General features: G+C 38.9%; 2 protein-coding genes across 2 annotated transcripts in view; one reads left to right on the top strand and one right to left on the bottom strand.

Moving 5' to 3' along the window:
- LOC133422466 (dedicator of cytokinesis protein 7-like) overlaps positions 1-24088 on the bottom strand; it is a 31169-nt gene extending 7081 nt beyond the window's left edge. The window contains 31 exon segments of the mRNA XM_061712474.1: positions 769-951; positions 1250-1401; positions 1514-1683; positions 2625-2764; positions 2951-3121; positions 3217-3330; positions 3628-3768; positions 3919-4014; positions 4344-4430; positions 5432-5604; positions 5726-5890; positions 6173-6404; positions 6862-6948; positions 7053-7154; positions 8161-8299; positions 8400-8470; positions 8914-9031; positions 12521-12683; positions 13142-13235; positions 14707-14837; positions 14972-15128; positions 15245-15325; positions 15410-15559; positions 15858-15924; positions 16060-16145; positions 17834-18046; positions 18441-18567; positions 19994-20062; positions 20267-20445; positions 21936-22023; positions 23890-24088. Coding sequence (XP_061568458.1) covers positions 769-951; positions 1250-1401; positions 1514-1683; positions 2625-2764; positions 2951-3121; positions 3217-3330; positions 3628-3768; positions 3919-4014; positions 4344-4430; positions 5432-5604; positions 5726-5890; positions 6173-6404; positions 6862-6948; positions 7053-7154; positions 8161-8299; positions 8400-8470; positions 8914-9031; positions 12521-12683; positions 13142-13235; positions 14707-14837; positions 14972-15128; positions 15245-15325; positions 15410-15559; positions 15858-15924; positions 16060-16145; positions 17834-18046; positions 18441-18567; positions 19994-20062; positions 20267-20445; positions 21936-22023; positions 23890-23939 — 3996 coding nt within the window. The 5' untranslated portion in view covers positions 23940-24088.
- Positions 9681-11532, top strand: angptl8 (angiopoietin like 8). The gene is made up of 3 exons (XM_061711989.1): positions 9681-10124; positions 10558-10704; positions 10830-11532. The coding sequence occupies exons 1-3, from the start codon at positions 9828-9830 to the stop codon at positions 10992-10994; spliced, it is 609 nt and encodes a 202-aa protein (XP_061567973.1). The 5' UTR covers positions 9681-9827; the 3' UTR covers positions 10995-11532.
- Positions 24089-24919: the final 831 nt, after the last annotated feature.

Below are 24919 nucleotides of genomic sequence, written 5' to 3'. Positions count from 1 at the left end.
AATATAATACATTTGTATTATACATTTGAATATATCTAGTTTACATATGAATTATGTATTGTCTCCAGATTTAGTAATTGTGAATGTTAAATATAATATTCAGATAAAGAAATATTATTTTGAATGCAAGTTCATTTTGAAACCATGCATTGTGCAAACTTAATGAAATTGATATTGACCTACTTTTAATAAAACACGCCATAATGACAAAGCACCACTTTCCACCAAGATTTCATTATTTGAATATTATATTAAGCATTGAGCACAACCATTTTAGTCCATACTAGCCAGTTATAAAAATATTATAAAAAAAAAAAATATATATATATTTTTTTTTTTTTTTTTTCAACAAACACCCCCTTTTTTTAAATATGACCAGGGGCCACATAAAAGCTCCTGGCGGGCTGCATGTGGCCCGCGGGCAACCAATTGAATAGCCCTGGTGTACAGTATGTAGCTCTACTACAGAAATAACACTGACCACAACAGCAAATAATAGCTCACATGAAGTAAAAATAGTAACACAAAGTAGTAGGCCAGACATGATGTCCAAACTCAATTACCTCCCTGGACAATGTATTGTGGATCATGTATAAAACATGCCCTTCACTTATGGAACTGCAGTTTTGGCCAGCCTGATAAAGGCAAAACTAACCTTGGTTAAAAAAAAAATGAGATGGGAATTTGATTCCGCCCTTACAGTATTGCAAAATAAATCAACATTGAGGAAATACTCAAAAACTAGGTGACAGTTCCTGGTTACTGTACCTTGTATTCAAAGCAGGAGACGCAGAGATGCAGCAGGTCTAACAAACGGTTGATTTGCAATACAGACAAATCAGACACCCAGTGCTCAAGTAGAGCTGCATCTGCATTCTTCAAAACCCAAAGGAAGCACACCAGCAGAGTCCTGCTGCACTCTGCAGACAGAGAGCTGGACTGGCGTCCGGCCTGGTAGAGAAAAACACAAAAGACTTAGCCACAATCTTGCAATCTGTTTTGTAACAGAACATAATGACAGCATCAAGAATGTTAAGAAGAAAATAGACAGAAAAATATCCGTAGACTAAAAGGAGCAAACAAACCAACATTCCCCCCCCAAAAAAAACACACAATTCAAATGCTTTATAAATAACTGTCTGTATGTAACGATTGTGAAACTGGCGCAGCTGCCTCCTACACAGAGCCCTGTGACCTGTCAGGCTGCAGGGCCCAGGGGAACGGTGTGACCCTTGCCTCTATGACTTACCACTGACGGGAGAGTAAATGAGTTGACTTTGGCATGCGGCAGAGGGGAGCCAGCAATTGCCATGGCAACAGACTGACTGATGGTGTTACCACCGTCTGGGTCAGTATCGTCAGCGTGGGCAGCGACGTGGCGGGCCCATGCAGGTGAAGAGTCTACAGAAACATGAAAAGCACTTTCAGGTATGTAATGTTGCACGTAAAGCAAATTATTCTTGAAGCAGCAGGAAACTACTGATATATGAATTGCACATATATTTCTGCTGACCACAGAAGTCGTGGAGTTGATGCAGCGTTTCCATGACGGTGGTGATGAGAGGCAGGTAGAGCTTAGCAATGTGGGCTTTGACCTGAGGGTCCTTATAACGAGGGTCTGCATCGTGGCTGCACAGCAGCGCATGAACCGCACTGATGGCCTTTTTATGAAGGAAGAAAGCTCTGTGGGTGATAAGAGGTTATTAGTTATTAATACATTAAAGGGAAAATTTCAAAATCACTCGCAATCCTGTATAAATCCAGAAATGTACTGAATTCCAAGGCCTTGCATTTGATCTACTACTCATTGATTGTTCCCTATTTATCTTACTGTGTGGAATTGTGGGGATCCACCTTTAAAACCACCTTAATTTCAATAATAAAACTTCAAAAACAAGCCATCAATAAGGCTGATTACTACGCTCACACAGATCTACTTTTTCTAAATTCTCATGTTATTACATTTTATGATTTGTTTTATTACAAAATCATGCAAATTATGTTCAGAGCAAAATCAGAAATGCTCCCCTGACTCAATACAGAGGTTCTTTTCAATTCAGGAAACTCCCTATAATCTTAGAGGTGTGTGCAATTTCACTGTACAAAAAGCTAAAAAAGGTATGAAAAGGAGATGTGTCTCCGTTACTGGAGTTAAATTCTGGAATGATGCAAACATACATTTAAAAACATGTCATTCTCTTTTGGTTTTTAAGAAAATGGTTTGTAAAGCTATTTTTGAAGCTTATAAGTGCAATTGACTATCTGTTAATGTTTCTTTGCTTTTCTGTTGTTTCTTTGCTTTTCTATTCTCTTTTTGGTTTTCTGGAGGTCGGTAGCCACAAAAAGAAAGTTTGTAATATAGGATAGGCTTTTATAAGCAGTTTGCTTCAGCCTATGCCTTTTCAGTCATTGTTCAACACATTTTTGGTTTTGTATTAAATGTTAATGCTGTGCACAATGGTTTTTTTTGGCGTTGTGTTTTGTGTTGTCATGACTGAATAAACTTCATTAATTCATTCATTAGTCATCTTGGTTGGTGGTTTCTTTGTTTCTTTGCATCCCAAAAAACAAGTTGTTTAAAACCTTATTAGTATTTCTAAAAATAATAATAGCCAAAAACCCACCCTTCCCCATCAGGATCAAGAATGAGGGAAAGCTCAGCAAGCAGAAGGCCAGACAGGAAGTGTTGATGGCGGAAGGGGACGGAGAGCTCAAACATGGTGGCCACACCCTGGTCTTGCACCATACTGGAAAATGCTGAACTCTATTGAGATAAGAGATATTAAACATTTAATACAAATGTATGAAAATATAATGTAAAAAAAAATCTACTTTGGCAAGAGGAACTTAAGCAAAGCATGCTCAATACATTATTATGCAAGTCCTGACACATAGGCTTCTATAACAAATTGAAGCCTGTAACATTGAGTTTTCCAGAGGGCTCAATCACCTGTGAGGTGGTGGAAGAGGTAGAAGGGGAAGGGGATGCTGGAGGACTCAGAGTTGAGCAGGGTAAGTTGAGAATGACATAATGCTCGTGGCTGCAGACAATACGTATAAAGTCCATCCTCAGAGCATTCAGGGAGCTGGGATTTTGCGTTGTGTGTAACTTGTTAGCAATCTGTAAAATAAAAGAGTGTAGAACGCAACAACAAATTGAGTGTGACCACTGGGATGTTTAAATTACAGAAAAATTTGAAGGAAATCAATGGGCACCTGCTTGTAGTAGGAACGGATGAGGTTAAACACAAAGCCCCGGTCCATCAGAGACAGCAGGTCGTTCAGGAAGAAGGCCAGACTGCTGTTTAACCTTTCTACAAGCTCCACATCCTGAGAGAGGGGGGAAGGTTTCAAGGGAGAAAAGAGGGACACCATTATTCAGAAAGAGTGTATGAGTGATACAAAAAAAAATAAAAAAAACGTGGAAAAAGCAATAAAAGACTGAATTTTATATCTACTTTTATATCTAATTCATCTAACACCTGTTGAGGAGAAAGGCAACTTTCTAATGGACAGGAAGTTTGACACTGGTAATTCTTCATTATTCAGTGTACTCAACTTATTCCCAATCAGCTGACGGGCAGCATTTAATTTCTTCAATGTGGTGTTGCGTTGAGGGGTCTTTACCTTGTGGTATCGGCTGGCAATGTCTGCACTGATGGCACACACAAGTGCTGCAATGTCATCAACAAAGCGATCTGGAAAACGCTGACGCCTGGGAACTTCCAATTTTGAGGTCAGGAATAAGTGATGAGCCATGCTCTTAGTCTGCGGATGTGGTGTGAAAATAAAAACTTAATCACTCAATCAAAATGTTACTTTACTCGTTTTATTTGCTGTGATTCTGCTCTATGCTCTACATGTGTATACAATTACAACAGTTAAATAAAAGGAATATATTCATAAAAGATTACTGACCATTAGCTGGAAGAAAAACCAAGACTGCTGCAGTGCAGCTTCTCGCACCGTGCTGGTACTGACCACCCACTGCAAGGCCAGCTCCTCATGGAGCAACTGGACACGAACAAACAGGAAGGTTTAATGTCTAATTAAGGTCTAATTTAAATATTTTGAGAAAAGGTGGTATTTGTTTTCACTTTTAAAAATAAAACAATGAGGATATAGCAGAAATGTTGATTAATTATGATTACTACAAAAAGTAAACTCTTTCAATACACCACAACAGGAAGCACATTTTTACACCAGCTCACAAAGTGATTGTAACTGCAGTTAAAATGTAATGATGAATGGAGAATGTTGATGATATTGATAGGTAATGAATGAGTTTGCACCAATATGTGTTAGTATGGAGTAGAGGAACTTTCAGTTTGTTACGGTTTTACCTTCTTAGTAATCTGCCTTGTGGGAACTGAATACAAGGCCACGGTGTCCAGAAAGGCAGACATGCGATTGCAGCTGCGGTCACTTGCCTGACATAGAGTGATGGTGAGGTGAACACAGAGATGAGGGAAGTGATGTGAAAATGAGTGAATAGGAATGGGTGACTGCAAGAGAAGTGTTTATGAATTCTGTTGAGGCTGGTAAAGAATATATTGAGCCTCATTGCAAACCTTTCGTAATCAAAGACTAAACACATGGCTTCTTAGGCAGCGGAGGGAACATATTTTTGGATTGATGAGAAGATGCAGTCACTGATGAAAAGATGTGACTGTTGTGATGAGGTTAGTAGACAGGCAGAGACACACAAGCACCGAGAAGTGGGATAAGAAATGACCACTGTGCAATGATCAGAAGCTCTGAGTGATGCAGATGGTGAAGGATGTGGAGGTGAAGCGGAGGAGGAGGAGGAAGGATTTGGCACCTGCTTGAGCTCACAGCTGGAGTTTGGGTTCCGGCGAAGCACAGATCTGGCGCCCCCAGGGGCATAAGCAGAGTTTACCCAGGAGTGGGAGCGGTCAATACCCTGCCATAAGCCACCAGATACACGAGAAATGCACCAAACATAGTGTGGCAAGAGGCAAGGACATAGTGAGTAAAGGGAGGGCAGCAACCACACAAGATAGTACAGGGGGGGAGGGTTTGGGAGGAATCAAAAATAAAGGACATGAGAAATGAGGAAGGGAAATGGCAGGTTGGGAAGAACAAACTGGAGGAACTAAGAAACACAAGGCACAGAGGCAAAAGCATAATTGCATTGACTAAGCTCTATGATTGAAACTATTAAACTGAGCTTACTGAATCTGCTGTGAAAACTCAACAGAATATCATTAAATAAAAATAATAATGACACTGCTATAGGAATAAATGAAAAATATCACACAAGAATTATAAACAAACTTTAAAACACAGTCTGGCATTTATTGCTGGTCTAGGAACACAAGCTAAAACTAAGACATTTATGGATATAACCTAAGTTCTTAATTACTTTCATCACTTTCAAAAGGGCTTTTACACAAAATTTGCAATTCACCTTGGTTCCTATGATCCTTTGGACCTCCTCGTCAGGGGAAACTGGTGTGCTTGCCAGATCAGGATTGGAGTTGCTAATACTCTTTGAACGGGACAGGTACAGACTGCTTGGACGGGCTGTTGCTTTCGATAAAGTAGCATACTGCATTGGCATCTCATAGGATTGGTTTGCTGCTACTCAAGGGATGAAAGGAGCAGAGAATAAACACATACTCTTGTAAAAAAGAGCTTTATATGGTCTAGTCAAAGCCCCTTTTTTCTACTTCTTAATGTACAGTTCAGTGTGGTGTCTCACCTGTTGGGAGCATTGCAGGCTCTGCAGTGGGCAGGCGGAAACAGTAATGTATGTAAGACGCCAACAGACTGTTGCGACCATGCTGGTCTTGGTTTCCCTCCAGGTTTTTGTGGATCTGATTGACTAGCAAGGCCATGGCTTCGAAGGCAGCCCGGCCAAGGTTCACTACAGATAATATGTGTGTGAGAGAGAGAGAGAGAGAGAGAGAGTAGCATGAAGCTTAAAAAAAAAAGAGGTTACCAGAAAGCTCGTACACACCGACCCTTTTGCAAAACGCAGTAATGCATTAATAATAAGCATTCTTATGGAATCGAAATGTGTGTAAGACAGACAGATCTTTTCTCAAAGTGATCATGTTCTGTGGATATTAATCATATTAATTCAAAACTGGATCATTTTTATTTACGTCTTGCTTCCATAGCAAACACTTCTGTGAAAGTTTCTCACCAATTTGACCTGCGATGACTGGAGGGTAGACGATGAGCTGGATGAGTTTGTTCAGCAGCTGATGCAGAAACCTGACACAGGTATCCAGCAAAGCTCCTCTCAGCGCAGCTATGCTGGCTTTCAGCTCCCCCTCCATGTTTGCCTCAGTTATGATGACATCCTTAAGACGGAAAGGGAAGGAATACTCCTCCAGGACATACACCAGAGTGAAGAACTTGTCCAAGTGGGGGTCCTAGAGATACAACCACAATACAGACTTAATTCCAGTAGTACGTCAAGTCGGTTAATTGATAGAACTGTTTTTCACAGGCCTGAGAATCCAGGAAACATTTAAAGCCAGATTTAGTCTGTGATTATTCAAGTACTGAAGTACTGAATCTTTACACAAACTCTGCTTCCAACTAAAACCTAAAGAACTAATTTACTACTGCTTAGTCAAAAGTTAAATAAAGTTAGATAAATTACTGTGGGTTTTCAGTGTCTTATCTGTCAGAAACATGATCTAATTTTCTTTATTTGGTTCCTTAAACAAACTATAGACATCCACTTTCATATCATAAGACAATGAAAGGCTATGCTTGCTCACTATAATTATCAGAGGTCTTCCAGAAAACTTAATACTTGGGGCTTTCATGCAGCATATATGAGACCACAGTATAAGAAATGTATTTGTTTTTTTGTGTGTTTACCTGAGTGTGCACGGAGGAGGCTGGTGTCACTTCAACATTGAACACTCCTTTATGATTATCCACCCACTTCATGCCTGGGAGCTGAACCTGTCATGGAGTGACATTCCCTTATTTAACACTCAGTCGTATTACAAAACAGTATGTGATGGCAAACCAATCGGGATTCACACAGACTGTACACAAACACTTACATCAGGGGTTAGGACAGAGTAGCTAGGTGGAGGCTTTTCCACAGACACAGGCAGACTGAAGGAGCCAGTGCGGAGTCTGCCATGCTGCATCAAAGGGATCCACTGCAACAAGAAAGAAAAGATACATGATCTCTAGTAGACAGCAAGACAACGGAAAGGATATATGTAAGTCAGTATGTTGATAAAAAATGTAAAAGGTAATATACAGTTTATTCTCTTTTTTCAAAAGCTTATAGTTTCACTTAATGTCTGTGTCATGATTTGACTGAAGTACCACGTGGAGAATAAGTACCAGAGCTCCCTTTTCAAATTAATTTCTAGTGCTGTGGCACAATATATAATATATAATATATAATATATATATGTATATATATATATATATATATATATATATATATATATATATATGTATTTTATTCTCAAATATTTCCAGTATCTGCAGTTTGGCCCAGCTGTTGGAAATGATCCCTCTTTTCAGCACAAATGCATTATGAATAATACCTTAAACAAGGCCAGGTTTTTTAAATATGGTACAGAAACTTGAATTGAAAACCATCCAGATGGCCGTTAACAGACGAGTTAAGAATGACATTCGAATTTTGCATATCAGCTCAGGCTACCCTAGGTTTTTCTGTTGGTACATAATTATACGTTTTGCTTGAGATTTTATCTCTTGTAACATTGGTGCTGCTATTGCAACTTAAGGTGCAAAAATTAAAGAATATCAATTAGAAACTGGATTTCTTAATCAGGATATTTAACAATAACAAATTAAGGACGTCATATACAGTAAATCAGTTTCATAAGTGATCTACTGTACATACCTACAGTTAAAAACAGAGTAAAAAAGCAAGAGTAAATAACTTTTGACCTCTCACTTCTGAAGTAAATGCAGGTTCATGTGAAGTCAGGTGGAGATAAAGAATGCCTGTTTGAACTGCTCAGTGAATGAGATTGGTGGAAACCAAACAACGTGTCAGGGTTGTGTAAATGTGTTGTGTTTTCTAAGCGTTAAAGATGTAATGACTTGAGATATTCAATTAAATGCGCTCTACACTTGTAGTGCATTTACATCATATTTTAATGTGAAACAATGTAGTGTACTCACAGTGTAGCCCACGGGAGTCTCCATTGGAGTGTTCTGTTTAGGCTGACAGCTGATGTGGTAGAAGGTGAAAAGAAGATGGTGGTTGTCTGTCAAATTGGCAGGTATCTTCATCTTCATCTCCTCATAGAACTCAGGAGACCTTGTGAGCAAGAGTTAGAAAGTATTTAACAGAGAAAACGAGTAAAGAAAGGTTCAGGACGGTCTCAAGCACAGGGCTGAGAGAGATTACTGAGCCTTACTTGTTGTGGTAGATGACTGACGTATATGCCTCCTTCATGAACTCAGCACAACTTGACTTTCCGAAGATAACCTGCTCAAAGAAGCAGAGTACAAATAGTGTTTCCCATGACCAACAGAAGGCACTCTTGACATTGTCATCATTACTGTCATCTACTTAATAGTCGTTTCTTGCTTTAACGTTAATTTATGAACACAAGCTTGGTATAGTTTAATGTGGTATTGTACATGTCCTCATCAAAGCTCTGCAGATTGCACCAACATTTATTTATTTTTCTGTTTTCTAGTGCTACAGGGCGTGAGTGTTTTGGCACTTTATGTAAAGTATCACTTTTTGTGAGCCATTGTACCTTACATGAACTTTTTGAAAATACATTTGCAAGAAAATGAAACAGGACTTAAACATATTGAAAATGTTGTTACAAAATAAAACAACTACTCTCGTGTTTCGTTACGGCCAGGGTTTAATTTTCCTGAGAACATTGTAGCACATGATGATTCTTGACTGTAACTCACCGGTAAAGCTTGACTGGGGTCCTCTCCTGCCATGAACTGAACCTTCACAGCAATGTTCCTCACTGAGCCCTGGCGACTGTTGAAGTTCAGACTTTGTGGATAAATGTAAAGCAAGTTCCTGAGAGTTCAAATAGTGTAAGAGAAACAGGGGGAAACAGAGGGAGGACAACAAGGGGAAAATGTAATAATTGCAAACCTACAAAACCAAAACAAGTATTTTTTTCTTCCTTTTATTTCCTATTAGCAATTTTATCAAGATTAGTAATTTTGTGTCAAATACTGCAAAAATATTAGTTTCACAAAATGGGTTCACATGTAAAGACATGCAAGGAATGACCTAATACTAGATTCACAAGGTGAAAGTCACCAACTCCTGTCCAAATTAAAGGCCAAAGGTAACTATTGGTCATATATTTAAACAGCTGATTTTAGTCACGAGGCACTGCAACACGTAAATAAAATTAAAACTACAGCAAATCACATCTGCTTTACATATTATCAAAATATCGTCTTCAGGACTTTTTCTTTCAAATACACAAATGCTACATAATGTTGCAATGTATGTATGTATGTTGCAAGAGTTCATGACCTCAACAACAAATTTAGAATTTCAAAGGGTTAATCTTCGAGAGCAGGTCACTGAGATTGAAGTCATGCACTAGACCTGTGATCGAACCCCGACTGAGCTAATGTTTTACCATGACATTGCATGTGCGGTCTCTATAAAAAGGTGCACAAGCCAGCCTACCAGATCAAACCAATAGCCAGTGATACTTACTTCTGCACAGAGACAGGAATGCCTATATTTCAACTTTCATTTCTAAGTTTGTATCAAATAAATAGTAAACTTTTTCTGCCTTTATTGCTAGAATTTCTTATATTTTTTTTCAACAGCTGAGTTGTCACAGTGGGAGATGGCTATCAAACTGATCTGGAGCCTGTTTCTGCTTTGTGTGGCTGGGAGTTTAAGAGCTGCCCATGCAGGTCCAATCAGGAACTCTCCACCACAGGAAGAAATCAATGTGCTCATGTATGGCGCCATACAGCTGATCGGATCTCTTAGCCATGTTTATGAAACCACTAGTGCAAAAATGGACAAAATCCACCAGACTCTGAAGAACCATGAGGAGACTCTCCAAAACCTGGAGAAGCAAGCCGAGCAGGCTGCAGAGGTGGAGAAAGAGATAAAAGAAGTGATACAGCTGCTACAGGTAAGAAAACAGTGAAACGTGTATACAGTGGAGTCTCCACGTGAAGCTGAACAGTTAGAAGATAGAAAATCTGTAAGAAAAACATCCTGAAGCAGAGGAATGCTGATGCTGTGTGTCAAGCGAAGCCCCATCAGATTACAATTCAGTAGACATAACAATCGCTATTTGGCGATTTGCAAAAATGATGTCTGCTTTAAATTTTAAATTGAATACTTTCACCACTCTTACTTTTGTGAGACTAAATTGTATCACATTATTCCTTCTCCTACTGTATTTTTCTGCTGTACATGAATAAGTTATATGCTTTTATTGAGGATAAAGGATTCAAGCTTGTTTAAGAGCTGTATGTTACTTATAATGGGTTATGGGGCTGCCAGCTGCATTGGGACTGTTGTTATGGGAAGAAAATAATACAGGGATGCTGTTTTAATAGGATGAGACAACCAATCAACAGACTCAGACCTTGAAGGCTAAACAGCAACTGAACACCATAGAGAAGAACGAGGCGGAACTAAAGACAAAAGTGAAGAAAGTGGAGATGTATATGAACAACTCTGTACCTGCAATCAAGGAGCTGCAGGTAACGATAAGATGAAACTCTTCAAATGCTCCCAACTCACTCATCACCACACCAGTCTGGTAAATGATCATTTTTCACTGTCTTTATATTTGAACATCAATGACTAACTCCATTCCTGCTTGTAGGGTGAAGCAGAGGAGCACTCCAGCATCTTGCAAGGTTTACAGCTCTTGTCCGACTTCCATAAAGAGCTTATTGAGACTCAAAATGAAAAGCTCTCCAAACTTGAGGAGATGGTAATTCACTTGTTTCAGAAATTTATGTTTTCTGATGACAATCATTTTCTTTAATTCACTTTTGTTTAATAACATTAGATTTGCATTCTTCTTCCAGAGTGAAGCTATGGCATAGTTGTTTTGAAATGCACCACTGATTTACCACTGTTCTGACTGAGGGTAGTCCATCTAGATCTCAATCCCTTAACGTCACTGCACTCCCTTCTAACTTTGCTATTCTGTAAATCAACTGTATTACTGTTATTTTTTTTCTTTTTTGTTAAAAAAATATATCATTTGTCTTTTCATGATGCTTTCATGTTATTCTCTTGTAATATTTTTATATCTTTTATATCTTCACTTTGATGACACCATTTTTAAAAAGATCCATAAAAAAAATGATTATTAAAGGGGACCTATTATGAAAAACACGTTCCGCCTGGATGAGCCGTCCAGTGTCATGTGACTTCTACGAGCCGTTCAGATTCGGCGCATTTTCGTTACGTAACCAAAATGCAAACCACGCCCACAACTATAAAACCGTGTAACTGTATGGGAGCGTCCGACTATCGCGTCGCACTGCGTGACATCAGACGCTCTCTGTCCATCTCCCTCCAGCCAGCTGCCACTTTATTGAGATTTTTGTAGTGAAATGAGGAGGAATCATAGAGATAAATTCTCATCCAACTAACTGGATCAGCCGTTCCCCATCCGTGACCGTTTCCTACAGCGCTTTCAACAGGAAGAAAATAGAAGCAGGGCGTCCGACAAATGTTCAGCTCAAAACGGCGCAGCATCGCTGCGACCAGTTAGGACAGTCCAATAGAAAATAAAGCAATGGAGTTGATTTTGTCACTGACGCCCGCTCGCATCGCATAAAGCCTGAATTATGGTTCTGCGTTACACCAACGCAGAGCCTACGGCGTAGGGTACGCGGCGACACGCACCGTAGGCTACGCCGTACCCTACGCCGTAGGCTCTGCGTTGGTGTAACGCGGAACCATAAATCAGCCTTAACTCCGCCGGCCGGAGCTTCCACCATTTTTTGGTAGCGGGGTATCGCGTCATCGCGTCAGGCAGCCAATCAGCACAGTGCCTCATTGTCATAACCCCGCCCACTCAGAATCCCGCATAGATAATGAGGTTAGAAAGGGTAAAGATAAAGACATGGCCCAGAGGCTGAATTTCTAATTTATTTAGAAAAAAACTATCAAAAGCTTGTTTTTTAAGACATTCAAGGCCTGTTTAAAATAGACATTAAATGCCATAATAGGTCCCCTTTATAAATGACCATGTTTCACCAAACAGCATACAGTTTTACCTGCAAATGCATACAATACTTTGAAAACAATTTTACATGTTTGTATATTTATGTATTTGACAAAACAATAAATATGTATTTTGATGTTGTAAATCTTGTGATCTTTCCAACCATAAAAACACATGAAGGAAGGAAAAAAATGTGCATTTGTTTCAAAGAAAAAAAAGAAAAATCAATAAACACATACCAGGGGGGTACACGCAGTAACTGGGTCAATGTGTATTTGCTCTACAAGTCTATTTGCCACTTGTGTATGCAACTTTGATAAGTTGATGCTCACCTGTAGGTGGTGTGTGGTGTGTATACGTAGCGAGCAGGAAACTCGAGCACCTCTTTGGTTGGGCGAACACGCGGGTCTGGATAAGGCTTCACATGAAGAAGCTCGGGCGACAAACAGTAATGAGGCGAGTCTGGCGCAGGAGAAATGTCAATCTTCAACTGAGCTAAAGGACAAAATAAATGAGGGAAACAAAAGCAAGACATAAAAAAAAATGAACTGGAAATAATCCATAAACCTTTACGTATCCATCTTCTTTTCAACCTTTATCCTGTTCAGGGTCACAGGAGGGTGGAGACTACACCAGCTGTCATTGGTCAAGAGGCAGCACACACCCTGGACAGGTCACCAGTCCATCACAGAGATAAACATCAAGGCAATCATGCATACTCACATTCACCTATAAAGACATTTTAGAATCGACAAGTAACTTCACAGTCGGTTAATGGACTGAGGGTTTACTACCTAGAGAAACTCCAAACTGACACAAAGGGTACATGCAAAGTCCACACACAAAGCCCCCTGCTGAGATTTTAACTTTTGCATGACTGTGCTGTTGCTCTTATGTAAAAATACACACATTCTCAAATAAATATCTCAAATATTTGAGTCCTCTCTGTTTACCTGTGACAGGCCTTAGTCGACGCAGTACAGAGGACGGCCTGCGCATGTCTGCCAGAAACTTGTAAAGGTCCTCATCACTTAGTCTATCCCCCTCCTTGGTATACACAAACAGAGAAGTGGAGTTAGCACTTTTAACACATTTGGAAAAGTCAAGCAGAATATACTTTTTATGTACCGGTACATGTAAAATATGTCCTCTCTACAACCGTAATGCCTAAGCTTGGCTCAACAACTGGGTTCTGACCTTTAGGCTTAAAACCTGGGCACACTGTGATCAAATATACTATCCAGAGAGTTGTAAGTTAGCCTACAGGTGCAGGCTAGGTTGCAAATGAGGCTTTTGAAATGTTGCCAGCAGCAAGAGGTTCATTCAGCAGGGATCAAGCACGCGTGGCTTAAATACAAACCTAAGACTAAAAATACTGTGTTGTACTTACGGTATGTTGCACTGACAGGAATATGTCATGAATATAGCATCATTACAACTAAAACGTATAAGATAATGACAGTAAAGTTCTTACATTTTTTGTGTGAATTTGTTTTTGGAAGAATTTGAGGCTAAAGATCTGCATTTCATCTAATCTCAATTATTAGACTGAAAAAATATACATGAATAAACTTTTTGTTAAAGAATTCCTCTCGTTCATTTACATTTTATTACCTAGAAGAAAAAGATTACACAATCGCACTGTTCCCTCAAAATTGTACTAGCAAAAGTGATTAATTTTAGAAATTTCCATAGAACTATGTTTTGCGGTTTTCCTTTTTTTTTTGCCACAGCATCCATTACAACCATTTTTAAACAACAAAACAACAATTACAAACTGCCTGTTTAATTCACAAACGACTATTTTGTTGGGCTACCTTTAGCTCTGATTTTGGCATGCATTTGTCATGGCTACATTTTATCATGTTTCTTTTATGTAACAATGTATCATTTCCATCCAGTATTATTATTTTTTCCCCCAGATTTTGTAATTGGATGATGTGAAAGCTGGACCACTGCATAAGGTTTTCTACTGGAATTGTCATCTTGGAATAAGCCTGTGCCGTCAGTGAAGAAAGAAAAATCAAATAATGGTAAAATCTGGTTATTCAGTATAATCAAGTCAGCTGACCTATTTTATATTTTTTTTTATTAATGAAAACATTTTTAAGAGTAAAAAGCTATGCACTGGATCAGTTAGGGTTAGAGAAGCAACTGAAACACATGGTCACTGCAACACTTTTTCAATGGGAAGCTGTTACCTATTTGCTGTATTTAAATATATTAATATAAAACAGAAAGCACATTGTTTATATTGATTTCAAATCAGGAATCTAAACAAAATAAATTAATGATAAGAATAAGTCGTGTTCAACTCGGTTATAAAGCCTATTATGCCCTTTTTAACATTACTATTTATTACAGAAATTCATTTTACTTTATTGACTTCCTCTATGACCTCAAATTAAAAAGGAAAAAGAAAAAAATAGTCTGAGGAGTTGTCTATAATCCTACAGGTCATAAAACACTCAAGTTCCACACAGAGTGCAGTGTTGGCTTAAGCCAGATAGAGTCTGACCTGCTTGAAGAAGTTAGTGACAGTCAGTGTAGCTGGACGGAAAGTGGCAAAGTTACACATCTCATCCCCAATGCTCATCCTCTCATAGCCCTTCTTTTTTCTTTCATTCCAGGTTCCATGGCCCTTTCGCTCTATAAGAGGAACAAACCATAGTAAACTGGAAAGACACTTTTGTTGGCTTAAATTAATGAATGCTCTTTTCACATGAGAATATTAGATAATGAATAGCACAAATGAAAATGATGACTTGTTGGGTTAGCAGTACCAGAGTCAGAGTCTGGATCCGACCGATCTAGACCTCCCACACTGCTGACGATGTTGAGGAGGTGAATGGCTGTCCAGGCAAACGGCATGCGATAACGACCAAGACGGCTACATGACTGTTCGGCCTGAAGACGCAGCTTCTCCAACTTTTCCTTATGCTGCAGCGGGACATGAAATAGTCAAACATTCTCAATAGATGTGGAACAACCTAAAATGTGCTTCTGTACAGAGAAAATGACAGACAACAGCTTAAAACACATCCTTGCTCCATTACCTTGGAAGAATCAGACTCCTTCATGACCATGTATGGTTCACAGCATTCACCAATATCACCTTGCTGAAGCACTTTTTCAAGCTGCAATACAATTAATACCCTCAGTTTTTAACACAACAGAAATATCTACTCGAGTCAAGCAATAAATTCCAAGTGTCTCTGTACCTTAATGACCAAGAAGATATCAGCAGAGGGGTATGTAATAGAAAAAATGGCAGAACGGGCCAGCGTGGATATGGCTACTGAGGGTGCATGAGGTTTGAGCAGCCCTTTCATCTGATCTGAATTTAGGTCAAAGTAAAAATTCTCAGAGATCTGTTGGAGAAAAGAACAGTATGAAACAGTGAAGGGAGGGAAAAGAAAAATGATAATGGGGACGTACAGCAGAGGATTTTAATTGAATTTTGACTCTGTGATCTTAACTGCAAAACCACTTAGGCCTTTTTGAGACAAGGGTAATTACATTACAGTATGATCTCACTATCATGTAAGTGGTTTTACAGAGTGTGTCAGTGCTGATCGTAAGAATCGTCATAAAAAGGGTGCTCGGACCAACATATACACATGCAAAATACATATATACATACATATTTATACACACACACACACATACCTTTTTCTTCTCCTTAATGTCATAAAGGGCGAGCGACCCAAATATGGGTTCAATTTCAATTTCAAACCTGAAAAATATGCAGAACATATGTGAAGAACACATGTCCAGAAAGGAGTTCACTAGGGTATATAATACAATAATATTAATAACAATAATAATACAAGAATTGGGATGCAAATGTTATATTCCTTATTTTCCTCACCTCAGAGAGAGGCACTTGACCATGATCCTCTGGCCACAATGTTCTTTGGGCTCTTCAGGTAAAGAGCATCTCTCCACCGCTTCATCCTGCCACAAAAAAGTCACACACTAAGGCAACATTTACACAGATGTCATGGTAACACAGTGGTATGTAGACAGTAATCTGCACACAGAGAGAAAAAAAAGATGGAATGAGACACGCTGAGGAAAGAAAATAAAGAGTTCCCTTGACTTGGCCAGATCTGCAAAGTCACTTTATGGGAAATTCAATGAACAAATGGCAACTAGACGTTAAAACATTTTTGCTAGCTTGGTCTTCTGGTTACAGTTTAAACAGGTGAATTTCCTCTAAATGCTTCATTTAATATGAGATAAATGCTGTAAACCACGATTCTTCTGGAATTCAGTTTGTGATATTATTATTGCCAAAGACTCCAAACTGACTTACAATACATTTGATCTCAAAGATTTGTTGTCATTGCCGGTGCTACTTTTTCTCCTAAGCAGGTGCTTCAACATTTCAGTAAAACGCATATTACTAAACGAACATACCCGCACATCAATATTGCGTTTGAGAGCCTCCAAATTACCAGAATAGTCCGTCTTTTTCTAGTCTGAGATCTTGGAGTCATGCAGTACAAAGTGCACTTATACAAGCAATAGACAATGATTCTATGAAAGAACTGTCAAATGATCAAATCCTGTTTCTGTGGGCTTTGGTCTGCTAACAGGATGAATCACAACAAAGGAAAAAGTATTAGTTCTCATTTAGTATGAGAGTAAAGAAAGTTTCATCGTAGATTTGCTGCTATAGCCTATGCTGCAGGGGGATACCAACATGATCCACTGAGCGCCGCCCCTCACCCCTTTTACTCTCATCTTCTTCTCTTTCCTTTTCTTAAGCTCAACCCACAGTTATTAATTACTTTGCACTCCATTGTTCTTGTAGTTCTTTGTGCTAGTCTGGCCCCTCTTTTTCTCTTCTGTACATGTTTGCAGGCCAGAGCTTTCAGAATTGCATGCTGAGCTGCAGTCCCACCCTCTGACCATCCCAGTTTTTAGCTCCATCTGTCTATATAGGTGTCTCTGCTTGATATCTACCGACATCCTGACCTACAGTCCCATCTTCTGACCACCTCAGTGTCTGCTGTTTATATAGTCGTCTCTGTAGTACACCAGCTAGCAATGCATTACCCATATGTACATAGAACTCTAGCTAACGAATAATTAATACTAATACATCTTGTCTTTTGTACCTTTGACAATATATTTGTGCCTCTCCGTTCTCTGTTCTTCATTATCTCGTTTAATTCTCCCTTTCCCTGCTCTACCTAGCTGGCCTTCAGCAAGAGTTTTTCCTTGCCACAGTTTTGGCTTAAGATTTTTCTCCCCCGCTAGGGGAGTTTTTAACCTACCATTGTTTATGTAACAATGGCACTGTGGTCATGCTCTGGTTCTCTGGAAAGTCCCAGAGACAACTTTTAATATAGATGTCGCTATATAAATAAAATTGAATTGAATTGAGAGTGGATAAGCTGTTGACAACCACCTCACCCACAAATTCTGCATCATTTTGTGTCACACAGCACATAAACATGTAAAAATCTACACCTAAGCTTAACTACAACTCGCTGTTCAATGCATAACGCTACATTATAAGAATAATCGAGTGCTTGAAAAAAAACAACACACAAATCAATAACAGAAGAAGAATATCTACTTATGTGATTATGTTTCAGTTTCATTTTTTGACTTGTTGGGTGTTTAATACAGACCTCATCAGGAGGAGAGTACAAGCCAAGCAGGTCGCTGTGTCGCCCCTGCAGGCGGGCCTCAGTATTACGACGGTCCATGTCCTCTGCAGCTGTTCGTTCCAGCACAGATGGAAGCAGAGCGTCTGGGGAGGAGTTCTTCAAGTCAAAGATGCTGGAGGCCCAGCTACCCCTGGGAGTCTCATCAAGGCTTACTGATCGTCGCTTTGCGTCATCCTAAACCAACAACGTGGAAGGATGAGATCATCTGCTTTTTTTCCTCTCCCAGGCACATGTATTATAAGTAGAACAATATGCTACAGAGCTCTCTACCTTGTTACCCATTTAATATGATCCACGAGGAGGATAAGTAATGGACAAGGGACAAAGTAGATCCACTTATCCATTAAGGATGCTGACTAAAACACAACTCACACTGCTCTTCCCATCACATCAGCTAACCACTATCTCGATTTCGATGCAGGCATAAAATGATGGAAAGTTTAATGGGAGTAATTGCTTTTAAACTTTTACTTATAGCAACACTTAGTCTTTCTAAATGGGCTTAAATTGACTCATTGTCCATTAAGTGTTCAAAGCAGTAAGTCATTTAAACTTCACCATAAGCTACCTGGTCATCCTGGCGCTCGGCAGCAGCAGCATCATCCAGTTCAAATGTCTGTTTAAGCAGTCCCCGCTGCCTTTCCTTCTGCCTTTCAGAGTTGTGAGGGGTGTATATAGAACTGTAGCTGTGGTATCTAGAGGAGAAAAAAAAAACGCAACTATCAATTCTTTGAAAAGTAAACATAGAAAAGTGGTTCATGTTATTTACAAATAAGACACTAAGGGTTCATTCTAGAGATGCACCGATCGACTGGCCTGTGACCAGAATTTGACGATTTTCAGTTTAACCAGCGGCAGCTCACCCTCACTTTTTCACTGACTGCATTCCAGTCCATTTTGTAATGTACTCGGCACATTAAATGTAAAACAGTTTCCTCCGTTCGCTCCTGCTACATAAAGCAGGAGAAACATGGTAAACTGGAAATGTTTACTGAACATAGACTTAAATATTGTGGACAGATGATCCCCAAAATCATGCCAAAGGTTTTCTGAAGAGCATTTTTCCACGTCTCTCTTTTTCCATAATGTGCGCCATGGAGTGCCATGTTGTAAATGGGCAAACAGAGCACCTTTTGTCAATCAATGTTAGGCCACGAGCTCCATCAGCCCATCCATGACGAGAGAGCTGCTAGCGAACATTTACAGCAGAATATTCCATTTCACATTTTGTTTTAGTGGTGAAATCAGAGATGCCCACTGCGTTTAGGCAACGCTGTGTCTCTGGAGAGCTGAGTACAAACTGCTGATTGCTTTGCTAAGCTTCATAACATGATGATGACTGATGAGGAAGTGATGATGGCTAGCACATTACCAAACAAAAGGCTTTGACCCATAATATAAATAAATGTATTCCTTTATATTAATTCATCTGAAGTGGTATTTGAGCCTTATTGGATGTGAAATCTAGTAATGGAGCCAAAAATTATTATTATTATTTTTTTTAATTAGTACATGTTTATTTCTGATGCAAAGCTGCAGATTTTAGCAGGGACTTCTATATAGGTGAATTTATATAAAGCAAAATAATTTTATAAATTATAATGACATACAGTAGTCAACATTTGAAGTGGATTAAAAACACAGCTACATTTTATGAAAGACATTTACACAATGTCAATTCTTGACTTGTGAAAAGTGATTAAATATTTTGTTCCGCTGCAGTTTTTGATGACTGTATTCACTGAAAGCAGCTGGAGCTTCTGAGAAGGTTCAGCGACACTGAAGAGAAACTACAGTTCACTTTGGCCACAGTTATAGATAGCAAGCAAGTTATAAGGTCAAAATGTATAGCCTATTTTCTCTAATAATAAAAAAAAACAATATAAATAGCAGCAAATACAACAAACACAAAAATTATATAGTATATGCTAGATAATAAGAACTGTAAAAACTGTGATGGAAAAAGATGTCGAGGGTTTGAAGATTTCAAAAAATGTGATAATTAGTAAAATCTGAATGCGCAAAATTAGTATCGACAGGTCGCACTCACTGAAAAATCGGTAATCAGAATCGACCAAGAAAATTGCAACCGGTGCATCTCTAGTACATTCAACCACTTACTTTCTCTGAATGACAAGCCAGTCATCTGTGTAGACCGCCAAGGCATCTCTCACTCTGGAATCTAGTGAGCTGTTTAGAAGAACACATTAATAATTGAGCAAAGCAAGTTTTTAATATTTATGCTTCTTCGATGTCAAAGAGATAGGCTTTGTTCATTTCTCTCTTGTGGTGTTTGTCCTCCATTACAGTAAATGTAATGCTCTGTGTGTCGTCATGTAAAAAAAAACAAAAACATAAAGAGTAAAACTGTAAGGATTTAGCAGTTGGACTTACTCCTCTTCCTCAGGCAGAGGGGGCTCCAGGGTAGAGCACTCTTTTTCCAGCTGGAGGAGGTCCAAATCATCGTGAGGGAACTCCATTAGCTGTCTGAGCGGGCCGGGCTCCACCCCGGGAGCGTGACTGCTCACATACTCCTCGAAATCCACGGGATCAACCACCTCCGTCAGGGGCAACTGTCAGTCAGCATTAGATCGTTAGATACAATCCAGCATTTACACAACTGATAAAAAAGTCATGTTATGGACAACTGTGCCAGCAGCATCAAATGTATTACAAATTGTTGTACGTCTCAAGACAATAAACATTTAAAAGAAAGAAATAATTAAATCCAAACAAATAACACAATCTATATATATATATATTCACTCAAAAATAGGCTGTTTTTGTTCTCTCTGTAGGTCTGAATACCAACCATGAGTATATTTTGCACAACAAAACAAAGGGCAAAGGGTAGCAAGCAATATAGAACATTGTTAGCAGTGAGTGGTAGCTTGGTGGGGTTGTGGATATTAAGATGTTTTTTCGTTTTGTCTTGTTTTTCCTGAGGCAACAAGGTTCAGGTAATACCAGACAAGAAGGAGAAAAAGTTGTCTCCTGTTACTATGATTACTATGCGAGTATGGCACCGCTTCTATCCAGCTAGTCTTGCTCAGTTCTAAATTGTTACAATAACAAGGCTCAAGTCAAGACTTATCAAAACAAGTATTTCCAAATAACTAGTTTAAATGAGAATATAGATATAGATATAGAGAATATATAAGAAAGACTTAAAGGCTTTATCTCTTAAATTGTAGTCTATGAATAGAAAAATAAGCTGCTAAATCAGATTAAATCAGATTAAAAAGCTGACAATAAAACAATGACGAAAATAATAATGAAGCATAAAATACAGTGTGCACTAGCTGATTATTTGAGCAGGAGTGAGGCTCATTGTTATTGCATTCAAATATTTGGTTAGTTCTGAACATACAAAACTAACTAATAAATATTGTGTCTGTAGAGTTAACTCTTATCAACATATTAAAAGTTAGTAAAATGAATTACACTGTATTTGTCATATCATTGAAACCTTTTACAAGCAGGGCCGGGAAGAGGAAATGAGACAGGAGGAGCAGAGGAGATGAAGAGGGCAAGAGAGTTGCAACAACATAAGAAGTAGATAGGTGAAGAAGAAGAAAATATCAGATAAGATAACACAAAAGAGCTAACAGTTTCTCAAAAGCAACCTCTGGCCAACAATAGATGCAGGAACTCTTAAGACATGAATAAACATTTAACTGTTGACAGCTTCATGTTGTTGTCATTGTATTTGGGGTTTTGGGAGGTTCAACTATTGTATGAAAACCCAAAGATTTTCATGTTTCAAAACTCTAACAGAACCCCTGTACATAGAAATCCTTGAAATGGCAAACACGGTTTTCCAAAATTTAACATCTCTTGCATTTACCTGCTAATTAAATGTTATGCTGAAAGGCTTACCTGGCTGTCAAAACAACACAGGTGACAGAAAAAAAAGGTAATAATATAGGTTCAAGACCATCCCTGTCTATGTTAATCTTAAAAAACTCGAGAAACTCCAGACTATCTACTTCAAGGTCTTACTAATTGGAACTTCAAACCTGTGGCCCTATAATTCTTGCTAGTTAAATGCAGGGTTACTCACAGGGTGGTGTTGGCCTCCTCGTTTCTTAGACAGCTGCGGTGAGCCATAGTCTCTGGACACTTGTTTTCTGACCTCTGCAGCAACCGTCCTACATAAAAGAAAGAATTGTTATTCACAAATTAAATTACATTTTAATAAAACCTCAAGGTAAAAATAATCAATCAATTACTTGGCCAAAATGCTATGCGTTTCAGAAATATAACAACTAAATTAGCATATTTGTGTGGATGCACAGGTTACAACTTGTGATATCAATGCAAGCATTTGTTTAAATCTTTACTTAGAGAGACGGCCATGTTTGGGGAAGTGAAAAATCCAACTTTGCTTTCAAAGTTACGTTGATAAGTTCCAGACCTATCCTATTTGATCTACAAAGCACCTTTTTTATTACATAGTTTTAATTTTGTCTTATTCGTATCAATTCTGAAGGGCAACAGCTGCTCTGAATACAGACATAGATCTTGCAGAGAGGTAGTGAGTTGGCTGCAAAGAACAGGCACAGAGCCAGATTGCTGTCCCTGGTTGTTAAAGACAGACAAAGCAGGAAAAAACCCTCAATCCTCTCACAGAGATAGCAAGCAGCTGCTCCTTTAGATCCACAAACTGCCTGTTTCTCCCATATACACAGCTGCAAGGGCTTCAACAATCCCATTGTGAATACTTACTTACTTCATAACTTCCTGAATCCTGCCATTAAAACAAAACTACTGTTATGACAGATACAAAGGCACATAACATCTCCTTTTCTTTTTAAGACATAAGAAAGTTTGTTTTGTTTTTTATTGACACAGATATCTCAGGATTTTTAGATACTTAATAAGCCAGAACTATGTGCTCAGCAACTTGGAACGTCTGCATACTGTATGTCCATCTAAAACAGGAAAAAGGAAAGTTAACCACTGCACAGGCAATAGCCAGAACGGCCTTTCCCACCCTTTCCTGCATCCGGCAAAAAACAATGGTGCTGGACCCACAAAACAAGACAGAATCTGAAGAATGCAGTGGGAAAAAGAGAATAGCCCTTTAGGATGTATTATGGTCGACCATGTGACACAGACCACTTGCTTGACCATAGGCTTAGGGGGAAGTTATTTGGTTTAGAAATACAAAAGGTAGTTTTCAATTAAAGACGTTTAAGCTTGAGTTGCAAAACTTGATTACATTTTAACAACTACCTTTATATATTGCACTTTTTCCTTCCTTTCTTTTTGTTGTTTTTTTCTACTATGTGATGTTTTAATGTCTCTGTGAAGCACTTCGGATCACCTTGTTGTTGAATTGTGTGATACAAATAAACTTAACCTGCCTTACCTTGCCTAAAGACACTAACAATTGATTGAGAAAGTATGAAATAACATAACATTTCCAGCAATTTGTGAAAAAGAATCACTTGGATGAAAATACCTATGCATCAAACTGACATATGATATTTCAAAACTGGGCTGGAGGCTTTATTTCCCTTGGAAAGTAGCCGAAATGTAATATGTTTCTTTAAAAACTGTGGATTTATAGTCTACTTTTAGTGGGAGGAAGAACCAGTTTACAACATGCGAGAACAGGTTAGTACAATGTTACAACAAGGCGTTCACACAACAAGAACATACAACAGTGTTCCTTAATATTATAACTACATTTTAATCCTAGAAAATAGCTACTTTTAATCTGTTTTTAATAGAGTTTTGTTTTATCCATGTAGCCCATGCAAATAATATCCACACGACTCTCCTTCTGTGATTAAGTGGCCATTACAATCGCCAAAGTATCTAATTAAGATAAGACTAAGACTAATTATCGAAAAAAAACTGACTTATTTACATTAGAGTAAAAATAAAGAAAAAAAATAAAGTACAGTATACATCCCGGCGTACCTTGTAAATCCTAGCATTGTTGCTATGTGTACACCCGGTCCTGCAGGTCAGTGTCTGCATTAGAATAAGTTACTTTGCAGACTCACCGGTTGATTTTATGAGCAAACGCCCTCCTCTCGCTCGCTGTCGATGTCATTTCTCGTCCCCCATGTAGAAGAAAGTCTCCGAAGTCAAACTGAAAGTGCTGTGCTCTCCTTGCCGCGGCTTGGCTGGCTCGCTTCTTGTGTTGGGATGCGCTCGGACTTCCTTCTGCACGCCGGGGCCGGCCGGGGATCCTCCTTGTCGCTCCTAGCGGCCGGGAGCAGACATGTCTGTGGGAGCAGCAGCAGAGGCCGCCATGGCCGCCCAGCCGGCAACAACACTGCAGCTCCCACTTCCGGCTGCACTTCAGAATAAAAGCTTTACCATTCTGGGTGGACTATGATTTTTTATTTTTTTATTTTATTTTCTCATTGATTTTACACATTGCATTCCAGAAGAACATTTGCATCATAGAACACTGAGCGAACAATGAGTAAAACAAAACAAAGAAGATACAGAGCGAAAAAGAAAGAAAAGGAATAAAATAAAAAATAAAATAAAATAAAAAATACAAAATACAGAGCCCTTCTGGTGACATTTGAATAAAATAAAATAATGCGTGGCCACGCATTAATAACTCGTGGCCACGCATTAATAACTCGTGGCTACGCATTAATAACTCGTGGCCACGCATTATTAACTCGTGGCCACGAGTTAATATCTCGTGGCCACGAGTTATTAATGCGTGGCCACGCATTGATTATCTCGTGGCCATGCATTATGTATCTCGTTACTACACTCGCCATGACAATACTCTTGCTCTTTAATATAAATACACTATAATTACCGTTATTAATGATGAATAACCGTCCCACCAAGGAAGTTGCATCCACGAAGTCCAGACAGTAGGTTATAATGCCATCCACAAGTAAAATAATGCGTGGGCACGAGATACATAATGCGTGGCCACGCATTAATAACTCGTGGCCACGAGTTAATATCTCATGGCCACGCATTGATTATCTTGTGGCCACGAGCTATTAACTCGTGGCCACGAGTTATTAATGCATGGCCACGAGTTATTCATGCGTGGCC

The sequence above is a fragment of the Cololabis saira genome, chromosome 21, assembly GCF_033807715.1.
Source record: "Cololabis saira isolate AMF1-May2022 chromosome 21, fColSai1.1, whole genome shotgun sequence".
Classification (NCBI taxonomy): domain Eukaryota; kingdom Metazoa; phylum Chordata; class Actinopteri; order Beloniformes; family Belonidae; genus Cololabis; species Cololabis saira.
The sequence above is the reverse complement of the archived record's forward strand: the minus strand, read 5'-3'. Positions and strand labels throughout refer to the sequence as shown.

Bases quoted from the DNA above. Each gene is read 5' to 3' on its own strand.
- angptl8 (XM_061711989.1), top strand. From the start codon at position 9,828: ATGGCTATCAAACTGATCTGGAGCCTGTTTCTGCTTTGTGTGGCTGGG. The intron at 10,125-10,557 runs GTAAGAAAACAG...CTGTTTTAATAG, and splicing joins AAGTGATACAGCTGCTACAG to GATGAGACAACCAATCAACA. The intron at 10,705-10,829 runs GTAACGATAAGA...TCCTGCTTGTAG, and splicing joins CTGCAATCAAGGAGCTGCAG to GGTGAAGCAGAGGAGCACTC.